The sequence below is a fragment of the Zalophus californianus genome, chromosome 10 (assembly GCF_009762305.2).
Source record: "Zalophus californianus isolate mZalCal1 chromosome 10, mZalCal1.pri.v2, whole genome shotgun sequence".
NCBI lineage: Eukaryota > Metazoa > Chordata > Mammalia > Carnivora > Otariidae > Zalophus > Zalophus californianus.
In genome coordinates, this window is record NC_045604.1 from 97,363,261 (window position 1) to 97,377,950 (window position 14,690).

Below are 14,690 nucleotides of genomic sequence, written 5' to 3' on the forward strand. Positions count from 1 at the left end.
CTGGGGGTTTTAGAGATAAAGGAAGTTTCCAAAGGAATTTTTATACATTAAAGTAGACTTACAGGATCCTGGGGGTCGGGTTGTCAGGCTAGGATTGCCTTTTGTCCTTAGCATAGTATTAACATCGAGGCAGCTGGGTCCCTAGAGGAAGGTCACTCTGCCTGTTTCAAGGACTTGTCAATGGGCTGTAGGTAGTAAGGAAATTTAATAATTTTTTTCTTCTGCCTTTGTTTCCCACATCATTTGGGACAATGATCTTGATGATTTGGGCCAAGAATCTGGTGAAGAAGGGAGCACAGGCTGCTTGAACCCCAAGAAGAAGGTCAAGCAGGGCTTGCATGCTTACTGAGCCCCCGCCCTCTTCCTTTGAATCATTAACAGATTTCTGTCACCAACTTCTCCTTTCCTGTCCTTCCTGTCTTTGGTGGCTTCCTTGAAGTGGCTCAGTGGTGCATGCAGCCCCACAGTTCCTGCTCCCTCCAGCTATGACTCACAGAATCCTTCTGTTAACAGGTACACCAGGGACTTGGAGGGGGGGCCCTCAAGGTGAGGAAGGGATATTTTGAGTCTGAGTGGAGAAAGAGGGCACAGACTATCTAGTCTGGGGGAAGATAAAGGGGATTTGGGGAAGAACAAGGGATTCAAAAAGAAGCAGAGAGTAGAACCAGACCAAGATGGAATGCCCAGAGAAGCTTGGATGAATAATTAAATTCATAGACTTTGCAATGGGGTTTGGCTGGCCCCTTCACTTTACAGATTAGGAAACTGAGGCTCGAGAGAGGTGGAATCCTATGCCCAAGGGTGCACAACACATATTGGATTCTGAGTGTTTCTCCTTCAGTTCTATCTTATCACCTTCACTTTGCCCAGAGTTCTATTTTCCAAGGATCCAGGTGTAAATGTTTGTTGAGTGACTGACCAAAATGATTCAATTTTGTTTCCTTTTACGCCTGTGCTTTGTGGAGAATGAACCAAAGAAGGGAAAAAAAGGGGCATCTGGTGGCTCAGTTGTTAAGCATCTGCCTTTGGCTTGGGTCATGATCCCAGGGTCCTAGGAACGAGTCCACATCGGGCTCCCTGCTCAGCGGGAAACCTGCTTCTTCCTCTTCCACTCCCCCTGCTTGTGTTCCTGCTCTTGCTATCTTTCTCTGTCAAATAAATAAATAAATAAAATCTTAAAAAAAAAAAGAAGGAAAAAGTGCTTGAGAATTGCATAGGAAGGAAATTGCCTAATTGAGAGTCTTTAGGAACTTGATTGTTGGGCAAATCAGCAGGGTGGGAGCAGAGGGTGGAGTTCAGAGACTGGCTGAATGCACCCTACTTTGGGGGTCCTTAGGCCAGGAATCAGCAAACTATGGCTTGTAGGCATTTGGGGAGGCTTCTTCCCACTTGTTTTTGTATGACCTGTAAGCCATAGGTCTCAGATATTTATATATTTTTAATTTTTTTAAAGTAGGCTCCAAACCCAGCATTGAGCTCAATGTGGGGCTTGAACTCAGGACCCTGCGATCAAGGCCTGAACTGAGATCAAGAGTCAGTTGCTCATCCCACTGGGCCACTCAAGTGTCCCTCAAATGAGCATTTAGAATCAATTCATGATAGGGAATACTAACTCTGAATCCCAGTGAAGTGAGGTTATCTTCCCCAAAGAATTCCATTTGTCTCATTAATAAATTTTTAAAAAAGATTTTATTAAGCAATCTCTACACACAACATAGGGCTCGAACCCACAAACCTGAGATCAAGGGTCACAGGCTCTACTGATTGAGCCAGCCAGGCACCCCTTATTTGTACTCAATTATTATGTTTTCTATTTCCTTATTGAAAAATTTGCGGAAATGCATTTTCTCTCTTGTTTTTTTGGACCACAAAACCTAAAATATTATCTGGCCCTTTATAGAAAAAGTGTGCTAACCTCTGCCTCAGGCTAACAGAGCTGGACCTGGGAGGAAGACATTTCCATGCTGGGTTAGGGTGAATTTCAGCAGGTGGATGCATGGAGCAGGGGGGCAAGCTGCTTTCTTAGCTTCTTATCCCCGCCTGACCCTCACCCCTTCTCCTTCCTCTAGCCTTGGTCTTACTAAGTGATGGGTTCAACTTGGAGACTGAAAAAGCAACGATCTTCCAAGACAATGCAAGGAGCTTCGGGCACAGCGTGGTCCAGCTTGAGGGATCCCGGTAAGGACCACAGGTGGAGGTCTCTGTCTTACACTTTTTCTCTTTAAAACATATATGAAAAGGGCGCCTGGGTGGCTCAGTTGGTTAAGCGACTGCCTTCGGCTCAGGTCATGATCCTGGAGTCCCAGGATCGAGTCCCACATCGGGCTTCCTGCTCAACAGGGGTCTGCTTCTTCTTCTGACCCTCTTTCCTCTCGTGCTTTCTATCTCTCATTCTCTCTCTCTCTCAAATAAATAAATAAAATCTTAAAAAAAAATATATGAAAGGATGAATACCCAACTTTTACATCAACATGGATGGGACTGGAGGAGATTATGCTAAGTGAAATAAGTCAAGCAGAGAAAGTCAATTGTCATATGGTTTCACTTATTTGTGGAACATAAGGAATAACATGGAGGACATTAGGAGAAGGAAGGGAAAAATGAAGGGGGGGAAATCGGAGGGAGAGATGAACCATGAGAGACGATGGACTCTGAGAAACAAACTGAGGGTTCTAGAGGGGAGGGGGAGTGGGGATGGGTTAGCCTGGTGATGGGTATTAAGGAGGGCACGTACTGCATGGAGCACTGGGTGTTATACGAAAACAATGGATCGTGGATCACCACATCAAAAACTAATATGTATTGTATGGTGACTAACATAACATAATAAAATTTTAAAAAGTAAATAAATAAAAAAATAAAAGTAAACTAATTTACACTTATTTTTAAATGAGAGATGTATTTCCTTTTCTGTGAACACCTTTTTCTTATCTGTTGCCCATTTTTCTATTTTTTCTTCCTATTGGTTTGTAGGAGCTCTAACTATATTGAGGAAAGTAGTCTGTGGCATGAGTTGCTAATCTCCCTCTGCCCAGTTTATTGTTTGTCTTTTGACTTTGCTTGTGGTAGTTTATCATGTACAGAAATGTTTTCATTTAAATTCAGTTAGCCCACATATAGTACATCATTAGTTTCAGATGTAGAGTTCAGAAATTCATCAGTTGCATATAACACCCAGGGCTCATCACATCTCATGCTCTCCTTAATGCCAGTCACCCAGTTACACCATCCCCCACCCACCTCCCCTCCAGCAACCCTAAGTTTGTTTCCTATACTTAAGAGTCTCTCATTGTTTGTCTCCCTCTCTGATTTCTTCCCATTCCATTTTTTTAAAAGATTTTATTTATTTACTTGACACAGAGAGAGAGACAGCAAGAGAGGGAACACAAGAGGGGGAGTGGGAGAGGGAGAATCAGGCTTCCTGAAGAGCAGGAAGCCCAATGCAGAGCTCAATCCCAGGACCCTGGGATCATGACCTGAGTCGAAGGCAGACGCTTAATGACTGAGCCACCCAGGTGCCCCTCTTCCCATTCAGTTTTCCCTCCCTTCTTCTATGATCCTCTGCACTATTTCTTATTCCACATATGAGTGAAACTGTATGATAATTGTCTTTCTCTGATTGGCTTATTTTGCTCACCATAATACCCTCCAGTTCTATCCACGTTGATGTAAATGGTAAGATTTCATCCTTTTTGATGGCTGAGTAATATTCCATTCTATACGTATACCACCTCTTCTTTTTTTTTAATTTTTTTATTGTTATGTTAACCACCATACATTACATCATTAGTTTTGGATGTAGTGTTCCATGATTCACTGTTTGTGCATAACACCCAGTGCTCCATGCAGAACGTGCCCTCTTTAATACCCATCACCAGGCTAACCCATCGCCCAAACCCCTCCCCTCTAGAACCCTCAGTTTGTTTTTCAGAGTCCATCGACTCTCATGGTTCATCTCCCCCTCCGATTTCCCCCCCTTCATTCTTCCCCTCCTGCTATCTTCTTCTTCTTCTTTTTTTTCTTCACATATATTGCATTATTTGTTTCAGAGGTACAGATCTGTGATTCAACAGTCTTGCACAATTCACAGCACTCGCCATAGCACATATCCTCCCCAATGTCTATCACCCAGCCACCCCATCCCTCCCAACACACCACCACTCCAGCAACCCTCAGTTTGTTTCCTGAGATTAAGAATTCCTCATATCAGTGAGGTCATATGATACATGTCTTTCTCTGATGGACTTACTTCACTCAGCATAACACCCTCCAGTTCCATCCACGTCGTTGCAAATGGCAAGATCTCATTCCTTTTGATGGCTGCATACTATTGCATTGTGTATATATACCACATCTTCTTTTTCCATTCATCTGTCGATGGACATCTTGGCTCTTTCCACAGTTTGGCTATTGTGGACATTGCTGCTATAAACATTGGGGTGCACGTACCCCTTCGGATCCCTACATTTGTATCTTTGGGGTAAATACCCAGTAGTGCAATTGCTGGATCATATGGTAGCTCTATTTTCAACTGTTTGAGGAACCTCCATACTGTTTTCCAGAGTGGTTGCGCCAGCTTGCATTCCCACCAACAGTGTAGGAGGGTTCCCCTTTCTCCGCATCCCCGCCAACATCTGTCGTGTCCTGACTTGTTAATTTTAGCCATTCTGACTGGTGTGAGGTGATACCTCATTGAGGTCTTGATTTGGATTTCCCTGATGCCGAGCGATGTTGAGCACTTTTTCATGTGTCTGTTGGCCATTTGGATGACTTCTTTGGAAAAATGTTTGTTCATGCCTTCTGCCCATTTATTGATTGGATTATTTGTTCTTTGGGTGTTGAGTTTGATAAGTTCTTTGTAGATTTTGGATACTAGCCCTTTATCTGATATGTCATTTCCAAATATCTTCTCCCATTCTGTCCGTTGTCTTTTGGTTTTGTTGACTGTTTCCTTTGCTGTGCAAAAGCTTTTTATCTTGATGAAATTCCAATAGTTCATTTTTGCCCTTGCTTCCCTTGCCTTTGGCGATTGTCTAGGAAGAAGTTGCTGTGGCTGAGGTCAAAGAGGTTGCTACCTGTGTCCACCTTTAGGATTTTGATGGACTCCTGTCTCACGTTTAGGTCTTTCAACCATTTGGAGTCTATTTTTGTGTGTGGTGTAGGGAAATGGTCCAGTTTCATTCTTCTGCATGTGGCTGTCCAATTTTCCCAACACCATTTGTTGAAGAGACTGTCTTTTCCTTTGGACATTCTTTCCTGCTTTGTCAAAGATTAGTTGACCATAGAGTTGAGGGTCCATTTCTGGGCTCTCGATTCTGTTCCATTGATCGATGTGTCTGTTTTTGTGCCAGTACCATACTGTGTTGATGATGACAGTTTTGTAATAGAGCTTGAGGTCCGGAATTGTGATGCCGCCAGCTTTGCTTTTCTTTTTCAAGATTCCTCTGGCTATTCGGGGTCTCTTCTGGTTCCATACAAATTTTAGGATTACTTGTTCCATTTCTTTGAAAAAAGTGGATGGTATTTTGATGGGGATTGCATTGAATGTGTAGATTGCTTTAGGTAGTATTGACATCTTCACAATGTTTGTTCTTCCAATCCATGTGCATGGAATGTTTTTCCATTTCTTTGTGTCCTCTTCAATTTCTTTCATGAGTATTTTATAGTTTTCTGAGTACAGATCCTTTGCCTCTTCGGTTAGATTTATTCCTAGGTATCTTATGGTTTTGGGTGCAATTGTAAATGGGATCGGCTCCTTGATTTGTCTCTCTTCTGTCTTGTTGTTGGTGTATAGGAATGCCACTGATTTCTGTGCATTGATTTTATATCCTGCTACTTGACTGAATTCCTGTATGAGTTCTAGCAGTTTTGGGGTGGAGTCTTTTGGGTTTTCCACATACAGTATCACATCATCTGCAAAGAGGGAGAGTTTGACTTCCTCTTTGCCAATTTGGATGCCTTTGATTTCTTTTTGTTGTCTGATTGCTGTGGCTAGGACTTCTAATACTATGTTGAAGAGCAGTGGTGCTCTGCCACGTTCCTGACCTTAGGGGGAAAGCTCTCAGCTTTTCCCCATCGAGAATGATATTTGCTGTAGGTTTTTCATAGATGGCTTTTATGATATTGAGGTATGTACCCTCTATCCCTATGCTCTGAAGAGTTTTGATCAAGAAAGGATGCTGTACTTTGCCAAATGCTTTTTCTGCATCTGTTGAGAGGATCATATGATTCTTGTTCTTTCTTTTGTTAATGGATTGTATCATGTTGATTGATTTGCGGATGTTGAACCAGCCTTGCATTCCAGGGATAAATCCCACTTGGTCATGGTGAATAATCCTTTTACTGTACTGTTGGATCCTGTTGGCTAGTATTTTGGTGAGAATTTTTGCATCCATGCTCATCAAGGATATTGGTCTGTAATTCTCCTTTTTGATGGTGTCTTTGTCTGGTTTTGGGATCAAGGTAATGGTGGCCTCATAAAATGAGTTTGGAAGTTTACCTTCCATTTCTATTTTTTGGAACAGTTTCAGGAGAATAGGTATTAATTCTTCTTTAAATGTTTGGTAGAATTCCCCTGGGAAGCCATCTGGCCCTGGACTTTTGTTTGTTGGGAGATTTTTGATGACTGCTTCAATTTCCTTAGTGGTTATAGGTCTGTTCAGGTTTTCTGCTCCTTCCTGGTTCAATTTTGGTAGTTGATATATCTCTAGGAATGCATCCATTTCCTCCAGGTTATCTAATTTGCTGGCATAGAGTTGCTCATAATATGTTCTTATAATTGTTTGTATGTCTTTGGTGTTGGTTGTGATCTCTCCTCTTTCATTCATGATTTTGTTGAGTTGGGTCATTTCTCTTTTCTTTTTGATAAGTCTGGCCAGGGGTTTATCAAACTTGTTAATCCTTTCAAAGAACCAGCTCCTAGTTTCGTTGATCTGTTCTACTGTTCTTTTGGTTTCTATTTCATTGATTTCTGCTCTGATCTTTATGATTTCTCTTCTCCTGCTGGGTTTAGGCTTTATTTGCTGTTTTTTTCCCCAGTTCCTTTAGGTGTAGGGTTAGGTTGTGTATTTGAGACCTTTCTTGTTTCTTGAGAAAGGCTTATATTGCTATATACTTTCCTCTCAGGACTGCCTTTGCTGTATCCCAAAGATTTTGAACAGGCGTGTTTTCATTTTCATTGGTTTCCATGAATTTTTTAAATTCTTCTTTAATTTCCTGGTTGACCCATTCATTCTTTAGTAGGATGTTCTTTAGCCTCCATGTATTTGAGTTCTTTCCGACTTTCCTCTTGTGATTGAGTTCTAGTTTCAAAGCATTGTGGTCTGAAAATATGCAGGGAATAATCCCAATATTTTGGTACCAGTTGAGACCTGATTTGTGACCTAGGATGTGATATATTCTGGAGAATGTTCCATGGGCACTAGTGAAGAATGTGTATTCCATTGCTTTGGGATGGAATGTTCTGAATATGTCTGTGAAGTCCATTTGGTCCAGTGTGTCATTGAAAGTCTTTATTTCCTTGTCGATTTTTTCCTTAGATGATCTGTCCATTTCAGTGAGGGGGGTGTTAAAGTCCCCCACTATTATTGTATTGTTGTCAATGTGTTTCTTTGCTTTTGTTATTAATTGCCTTATATAATTGGCTGCCCCCCTGTTAGGGGCATAGATATTTACAATCTTTAGGTCTTCTTGTTGGATAGAGCCTGCAAGTAGGATATAGTGTCCTTCCTCATCTCTTATTACAGTCTTTGTTTTAAAATCTAATTTGTCTGTTATAAGGATTGCCACCCCGGCTTTCTTTTGGTGTCCATTAGCATGGTAAATGGTTTTCCAACCCCTCCCTTTCAATCTGGGGGTGTCTTTGGGTCTGAAATGAGTCTCTTGCAGACAGCATATCGGTGGGTCTTGTTTTTTAATCCAATCTGATAGCCTGTGTCTTTTGATTGGGGCAGTAGCCCATTTACATTCAGGGTAACTATTTAAAGATATGAATTTAGTGCCATTGTATTGCCTGTAAGGTGACTGTTACTGTATATTGTCTGTGTTCCTTTCTGGTCTATGCTGCTTTTAGGCTCTCTTTGCTTAGAGGACCCCTTCAATATTTCTTGGAGGGCTGGTTTCGTGTTTGCAAATTCCTTTAGTTTTTGTTTGTCTGGAAGCTTTTTACATCTCCTTCTATTTTCAATGACAGCCTAGCTGGATATAGTATTCTTGGCAGCATATTTTTCTCGTTTAGTGCTCTGAAGATATCATGCCAGTCCTTTCTGGCCTGCCAGGTCTCTGTGGATAGGTCTGTTGCCAATCTAATGTTTCTACCATTATAGGTTACATATCTCTTCTCCCGAGCTGTTTTGAAGATTTTCTCTTTGTCTCTGAGACTCTTAAGTTTTACTATTAGATTTTGGGGTGTTGACCCATTTTTATTGATTTTGAGAGGGGTTCTCTGTGCCTCCTGGATTTTGATGCCTGTTTCCTTCCCACATTAGGGAAGTTCTCTGGTATAATTTGCTCTAATATACCTTCTGCCCCTCTCTCTCTTTCTTCTTCTTCTGGGATCCCAATTATTCTAATGTAGTTTTGTCTTATGGTGTCGCTTATCTCTCGAATTCTGCCCTCGTGATCCAGTAGTTGTTTATTTCTCCCTTTCTCAGCTTCTTTATTTTCCATCATTTGGTCTTCTATATCGCTAATTCTCTCTTCTGCCTCAATCATCCTAGTAGTTTGTGCCCCCATTTTTTATTGCACTTCATTTATAGCCTTTTTGATCTTGATTTGGTTAGATTTTAGTTCTTTTTTTTCTCCAGGAAGGGTTTCTCTAATAACTGCCATGCTTTTTTCAAACCCAGCTAGTATCTTTAAAATCATGATTCTGAACTCTAGGTCCGACATCGTACTAATGTCCATATTGAGTAGGTCCCTGGCAGACGGTACTACCGCTTGTTCTTTTTGCTGAGGTGATTCTTTTCGTCTTGTCATTTTGTCCAGAGGAGAATAGATGAATGAGAGAACAAAATGCTAACAGGTTTACAACGTCCCCAGCAAATATACTCTAAACAAATCAGAAAAGACCTGAATCCAGGGGGAAAGAAAGGGAAAGAAAGAAAAAAGAAAGAGAAAAAAAGAAAAGAAAAAGAAAAAGATAAAAACAAACAAAAACAGAACAAGAAAAGAAAAACAGTATATGATCAAATATGATCAGGCTAGTGCATAGATCAGTGCCACACACTAGATTTTGGGTATATTTTGGTCTGTTAGAAGAAAGTGCCTCCTAAAATTTTAAAGAAAGACTTATATATGTACAAAATAAGGGTTGATACAATGAAGGGATGGAATATGACTATAAAAATGAAAATTATAAAAGATTTTTATAAAAGGAATTGATAAGAAGTTGTTTGAAAAAAGAAAGAAGATTTAAAAAAAAAGGGAGAGAATGTGATCAGGCAGGAGACTAGAACAAAGCCATACACTAGTGATTTAGGGTATATTTTGATCTGTTAGAAGAAACTGTATCCCAAAATTTTAAAGAGAGAAGAACTTTATATATATATATATATATACCAAAAATAAGGGTAACTACTATGAAGGGATAGACTATGACTCTAAAAATGAAAAATAAAAAGATTTTTTAAAAAAGGGATTGATAAGATGTTGGTTGAAATAGGGAAAAAGAAAAATTCAAAAAAAAAGTTAAAAAAAATTAACTATGAAAGACTAAAGAATCATGGTAAAAAAAGCCATGGATTCTATATGCAGTATTCCCCTAGCTCTGGAGTTCTGCTGTTCTTATTGATTGGTAAACTTGGTCTTGGCTGGCTCTTCTTGCTGATCTTCTGGAGGAGGGTCCTGTTGCCCTGGTTCCCAAATGTCTTTGCAGAGGCGGAATTGCCCTGCCCTTGCCTGTCCGGGCTAAGTAATCTGCTCGGGTTTGCTCTTGGGAGCTTTTGTTCCCTGCAAGCTTTCCGTACAGCTTTGGAGGACGACAGTGAAAATGGCAGTCTCCCAATCTCCACTCCAGAGGAGCCGAGAACTCAGGGCGTCCCTCCTCAGTGAGCCCCCAGAGAAAAGCAGTCAATCACTCCCGTCTCCCCCATCTCCGGCCGCACTCCGTGCTCACCTGGCCTGTGACCGAGCGTTTGTATCTCTGGCACCCGACCCCGTGTGGAGTCTCCAAACCCAGCAGATCCTTGCAGTGCGCTCCCGCGCCGCTCCTCCCGGGGGGAGGAAGGGGAGTCTCCCTGGATCTGCTGCTTGCTGGGTCCCTGCTGGAGGAGCAGTGGCCCGACTGTGCCGCGGATCACGGTTTATGGCAACCCTGAGCAGAGAACCTGTGCCTTGGCTCTGTCTCTACAGCCGGCTTCCCTACTCCGATACCTGGGAGCTCTGCTGCACTCAGGCACTCCCGGTCTTTCTGTGACCCCGAGGGTCCTGAGACCACACTGTCCCGTGAGGGTTCCACCCCCCGCTTAGCCACTGGAGCGACGTCCCTCAGCGGACCTGACTTCTAAAAGTTCTGATTTTGTGCTCCGCAGCTCTAGCACTTGCCAGAAGCGGCTGAGGAAGCCCCTCCCCCGCCATCTATCCTCCCGAATATCACCTCGGATTCACTTCTCCGCACATCCTAGAAAATGGTCGTTTTTCTGTTCAGAGAGTTGTTTTTGATCTCCTGTTGATTTTTTAGGTACTCAGAATGGTTTGATCCCTATCCAGCTGGATTCCTGGGACTAGATGAAATCCAGGTCTCCTACTCCTCCGCCATCTTGCTCCTTGCCCCCCCCCCCCCATTGGGTTTTGATTTGCATTTCCCTGATATCATATACAGAAATTTATTTAAAATGACTGTGGTCTGTGGTTGAATTTATCCATTTTTTAAAAATTTAATTCTAGTATAGTTAACATACAGTGTTATATTAGTTTCAGGTATATAACATAGGATTCAACAACTTTTAAATGACTTCTTGGTTTTGTGTCATTCTTAGAGAGACTTTCCCCTTCCAAGATTTAAAATTTTCCCACTTTTTTCTTTGCTGAGTCTTCCTTCTCTTCCTGGGAATTGGGAAATACATGTGAGGGTTGGCTCTCCTCACTTTCCTCTGGGTGGCCGAACTTCCATGGTCTCCTTTCCCCACATGTCAGAGTTTCCTCTTGTCCCTGAGGTGATTTGTTCCTACCTTACCCGCCCCCCCCAGGTTTGTGGTTGGAGCCCCCCAGGAGATAAGGGCTGCCAACCGAACAGGTGGCCTCTACCAATGTGACTACAGCACGGGCAAGTGTGAGTCCATGCACCTGCAGGGTGAGTCACTGCCCCTCCCTGGGACCCAGGGCTAGGTTTCCACCTATACATACACCTGAACTTGCCAGGCATTCCTTTTGCTTTGGGGGTGTGTGGTTGGGGGCCCAGGTATTCAGCTCGCCAGCTGTATACAGACTCTACCTCAGACATCCTCAGGTACCCTCTTCATGTTCCTTTCCTAGGACTTGGGTTCCTCCTTGACCTGTCAGGTCTCCATGTGTCCCAGGTCAAAGTGACCTCTGTTCACCTTCACAGAACCCCTTTTACTCCACGAAAGTGACCATGTATATATGTCTCCTCAGTCCCCCTGGAGGCGGTGAACATGTCTCTGGGCCTGTCTCTGGCATTTGCCACCAGCCCTTTCCGACTGCTGGTGAGTTGTCCCTGGTCATGGGAGTGTCCTGAGGGAAGGAGTCAGGGGCCCATGGCTGCTGGGGCTGCGGTCTGTGGAGGGTAGAGGTGCTGGGGTGAAAGGACAAGAAGCAGGAACAACCTCTCCCACCTGCAACCTTCCCCAGGCCTGTGGCCCCACTGTGCACCAAACTTGTAAGGAGAACACCTACGTGAACGGCTTATGCTTCCTGTTTGGACCCAACCTATGGCAGCAGCCCCAGACTTTCCCAGAGAAGCTCAGAGGTAGGTGGCTTTTGGCAGAGATGGGCAGTGTGAGGGTAAGGGCAGGACCGGGATGGGGGCTGTTTACAGCCTGAGAGTTGACTTAGAGGCCTCGGTGCCCAAGCCGGAGGGGACTGGGCTCCAATAGAGATGGTGGGAGGAGATGTGGGGGTCTTGAACTTTAAGAAAAATCCTGGTATAGCCACTCATCTTTGTGAGATGATATCCCCCCCCCCCCCCCCCCCGCATCATCCTTAGAGTAAGTGCCTGAGTCTCCTGATCATAGCCTTTGAGGCTTTCCCAACCTTTCTACTTCAGCCACTGTGCTCCAGGCACTCTGGCTGCCTTTCTTCTCCAAGAATGACACCAAGCTGTCCCTGCCTCAGGGTCTTTATGCTTACTATTAGCTAACAACCCATTATTGTCAGCTCAAATGTCACCTCTTCAAAGAGGCGTTTCCTGAGTGGCTCTTATCATTTCCACCATTACTTCCTACCACATTGTCACACTTTACTGTCTTCATATCTGTATATACATATTTTACTTGTTTCTTTTCCATGTTTTCTTCTAGAATGTAGGTTTTATGATAGCAGGGATACTGCCTACCTTGTTCATTGCTCTATGCTCTTTTATCTATTGCTGCTTAACAAATTGCCCTAAACTTATCAGCTAAAAACAATAAATGTTAATTATATTACAGTTCCTATGAATCAGGAATCTGGGCATGGCTTAGCTGGGTGCCTCTGCCTCAGTGTTTTTCATGAAATTGAAGTTAATTTGTTAAACTGGAGCTGTGCTCCCATCTAAAGGCTTGACTGTGGGAAGAATATCCACTTCCAAGCTCATTTACAAGATTGTTGGACTGAGGACCTCAATTTTCACTGGCTGTTGGCTGGAGGTTTCTCTCAGTTGCTTGTCCCGTGAGGCTCCCTATAAAGCAGCTTACAACTGCTCCTCCTAGAGCAGCTGACTTCCCTCAGAGTGAGTAAACAAGGGAGTAGGAGAGCAAGAGAGAGAGAGAGAAAACCCCAAGAAAGAAATCAGTCTTTTCATAATCTAATCTCAAAAGTAATAGTACATTACTTCTGCCATCTTATGTTCCTTTGAAGTGAGACAAAAAGTCCATCTCTCACTCAAGAGAAGGTGACTATGTGAGGATGTTATTTCCAGGAGGTGAGAACCTTATGCTCCACCTTGGTGGCTGCCTATCACATCCTTGTTCCCCAAACATTTTTTGACTGAAAGAGAGTGAGTGACTGAATCTTTTTTTCAAGCTGCTTTCTGCCACTTATTTCTTCAACTGCTTGGCCATCCTTTTGCTTGTCTTCAAGTTGGTTCTGTTACCAAGGGCAGATATGTCTTCCTTTTATAGTTTTTTTTTTCCCCTCAAGCTCTGCTCCTTTGTACTTTACTCTCAACAGATAACCTTCCTTCCTTCTTCACAAAGAAAATCAAGGTTGCCAGGGATGAACTCCCTCTGCTTACCCCTTCTCCTTGTTCAAATTTTTGCAATGGTACCACCCTTGGCAGGGTTTTAGAGGGATACCTGACTGTCTGCCTTTCCATGAATCACTTTTCTATCTGGGCTTTTTTTTTTTTTTAAGATTTTATTTATTTATTTGACACAGAGAGAGAGACAGTGAGAGAAGGAACACAAGCAGGGGGAGCGGGAGAGGGAGAAGCAGGCTTCCTGTGGAGCAGGGAGCCCGATGTGGGGCTCGATCCCAGGACCCTGGGATCATGACCTGAGCCGAAGGCAGACGCCCAATGACTGAGCCACCCAGGTGCCCCCATCTCGGCTTTTGAGGCTTTATCACATCACCAACTCAAAGCCCACATCCTCAATCATTCATTTGCTCCAGGAGCTTAAATTTCTCCCCCTCCTTTGAATGTAAACATGCTCACACTTACCCATATCTTAAAAACAACCAACCACCAAAATTGATAGCAATGAAAATAACCTTTCTTCTCCCTGGTCTCCTCTACATGTTCTGCCATTTCTCCTTTCTTTCCCCACCAAACTTCTTGAAAGAGTTCTCTCCTCTTGTTTGCATTTCCCCCATATCACCATTCTTCACTGACATCTGGCTTCTGTCCAACCACCATATAAATCTTCCTCTTGCAAATGACATTTGTGACTCCCTAAATGCCAAATCTCTATTTTGTCCTCATGTTTACTGACTTTGCTGATGTGACCTACAGATCATCTCTTCCTTCCCCAGACACCTTGGCTCCAGATTTCTCCCCTCTCCTCCCTTCTCCTCCACTCCTCCCTCCCCTTGCTTCTTCCCCTGCCAAGGGCTTCTGCTAAACTTCATCTCCAGGTCATCTTCCTCTGCCTTCTTTGCATGTGTAGGGGTACCAGGTTACAGCTTCTATTCTTGTCCATGTGTTCTTCCTGCGCAATTATATTCAGTTCTGTGGCTTCAGCTCTTACCCTCACATTTCTGTCTTCAGTCCTCACTCTCAGGATTCCATACTTTTTGTTCTAAAAAACATTTTCAGTTCTTTAAAAATGATTCAAAATTCAAAGCACATAATACTTCTCTCTCTTGGTTCCCGCAGCCTCCTGTTTTCTTCCTGGGATTCAACCACTGTTACCAGTTTCTTGTGTCTTCTGGAGATACTCTATATTCACAAACATATACATATCTATAGTCTTCACTTTGTACCGCAAATGGTAGCCTGTTGTAACACACTTGATTCTTTTCATTTAACATATCTTTGAGATTTTCAAAAATTTTTCTGGTTAATTTTCTTTTATATTTTCCATATAAGTGTTAGA

At 42.9% G+C, this 14,690-nt stretch overlaps 1 protein-coding gene across 7 annotated transcripts in view; it reads left to right on the forward strand.

Annotated features, from left to right (window-relative positions):
• The first annotated feature begins 427 nt into the window (after positions 1 to 427).
• Positions 428 to 14,690, forward strand: part of ITGAM (integrin subunit alpha M) — a 51,511-nt gene continuing 37,248 nt past the window's right edge. For all 7 annotated transcript variants that reach the window (XM_027613161.2, XM_027613154.2, XM_027613158.2 and 4 more), the window contains exons 1-5: positions 428 to 513; positions 2,070 to 2,178; positions 11,187 to 11,290; positions 11,593 to 11,663; positions 11,809 to 11,926. In XM_027613161.2, the coding sequence (XP_027468962.1) occupies positions 486 to 513; positions 2,070 to 2,178; positions 11,187 to 11,290; positions 11,593 to 11,663; positions 11,809 to 11,926 (430 nt within the window). In that variant the 5' untranslated portion in view covers positions 428 to 485. The remainder of the gene's footprint in view (positions 514 to 2,069; positions 2,179 to 11,186; positions 11,291 to 11,592; positions 11,664 to 11,808; positions 11,927 to 14,690) is intronic.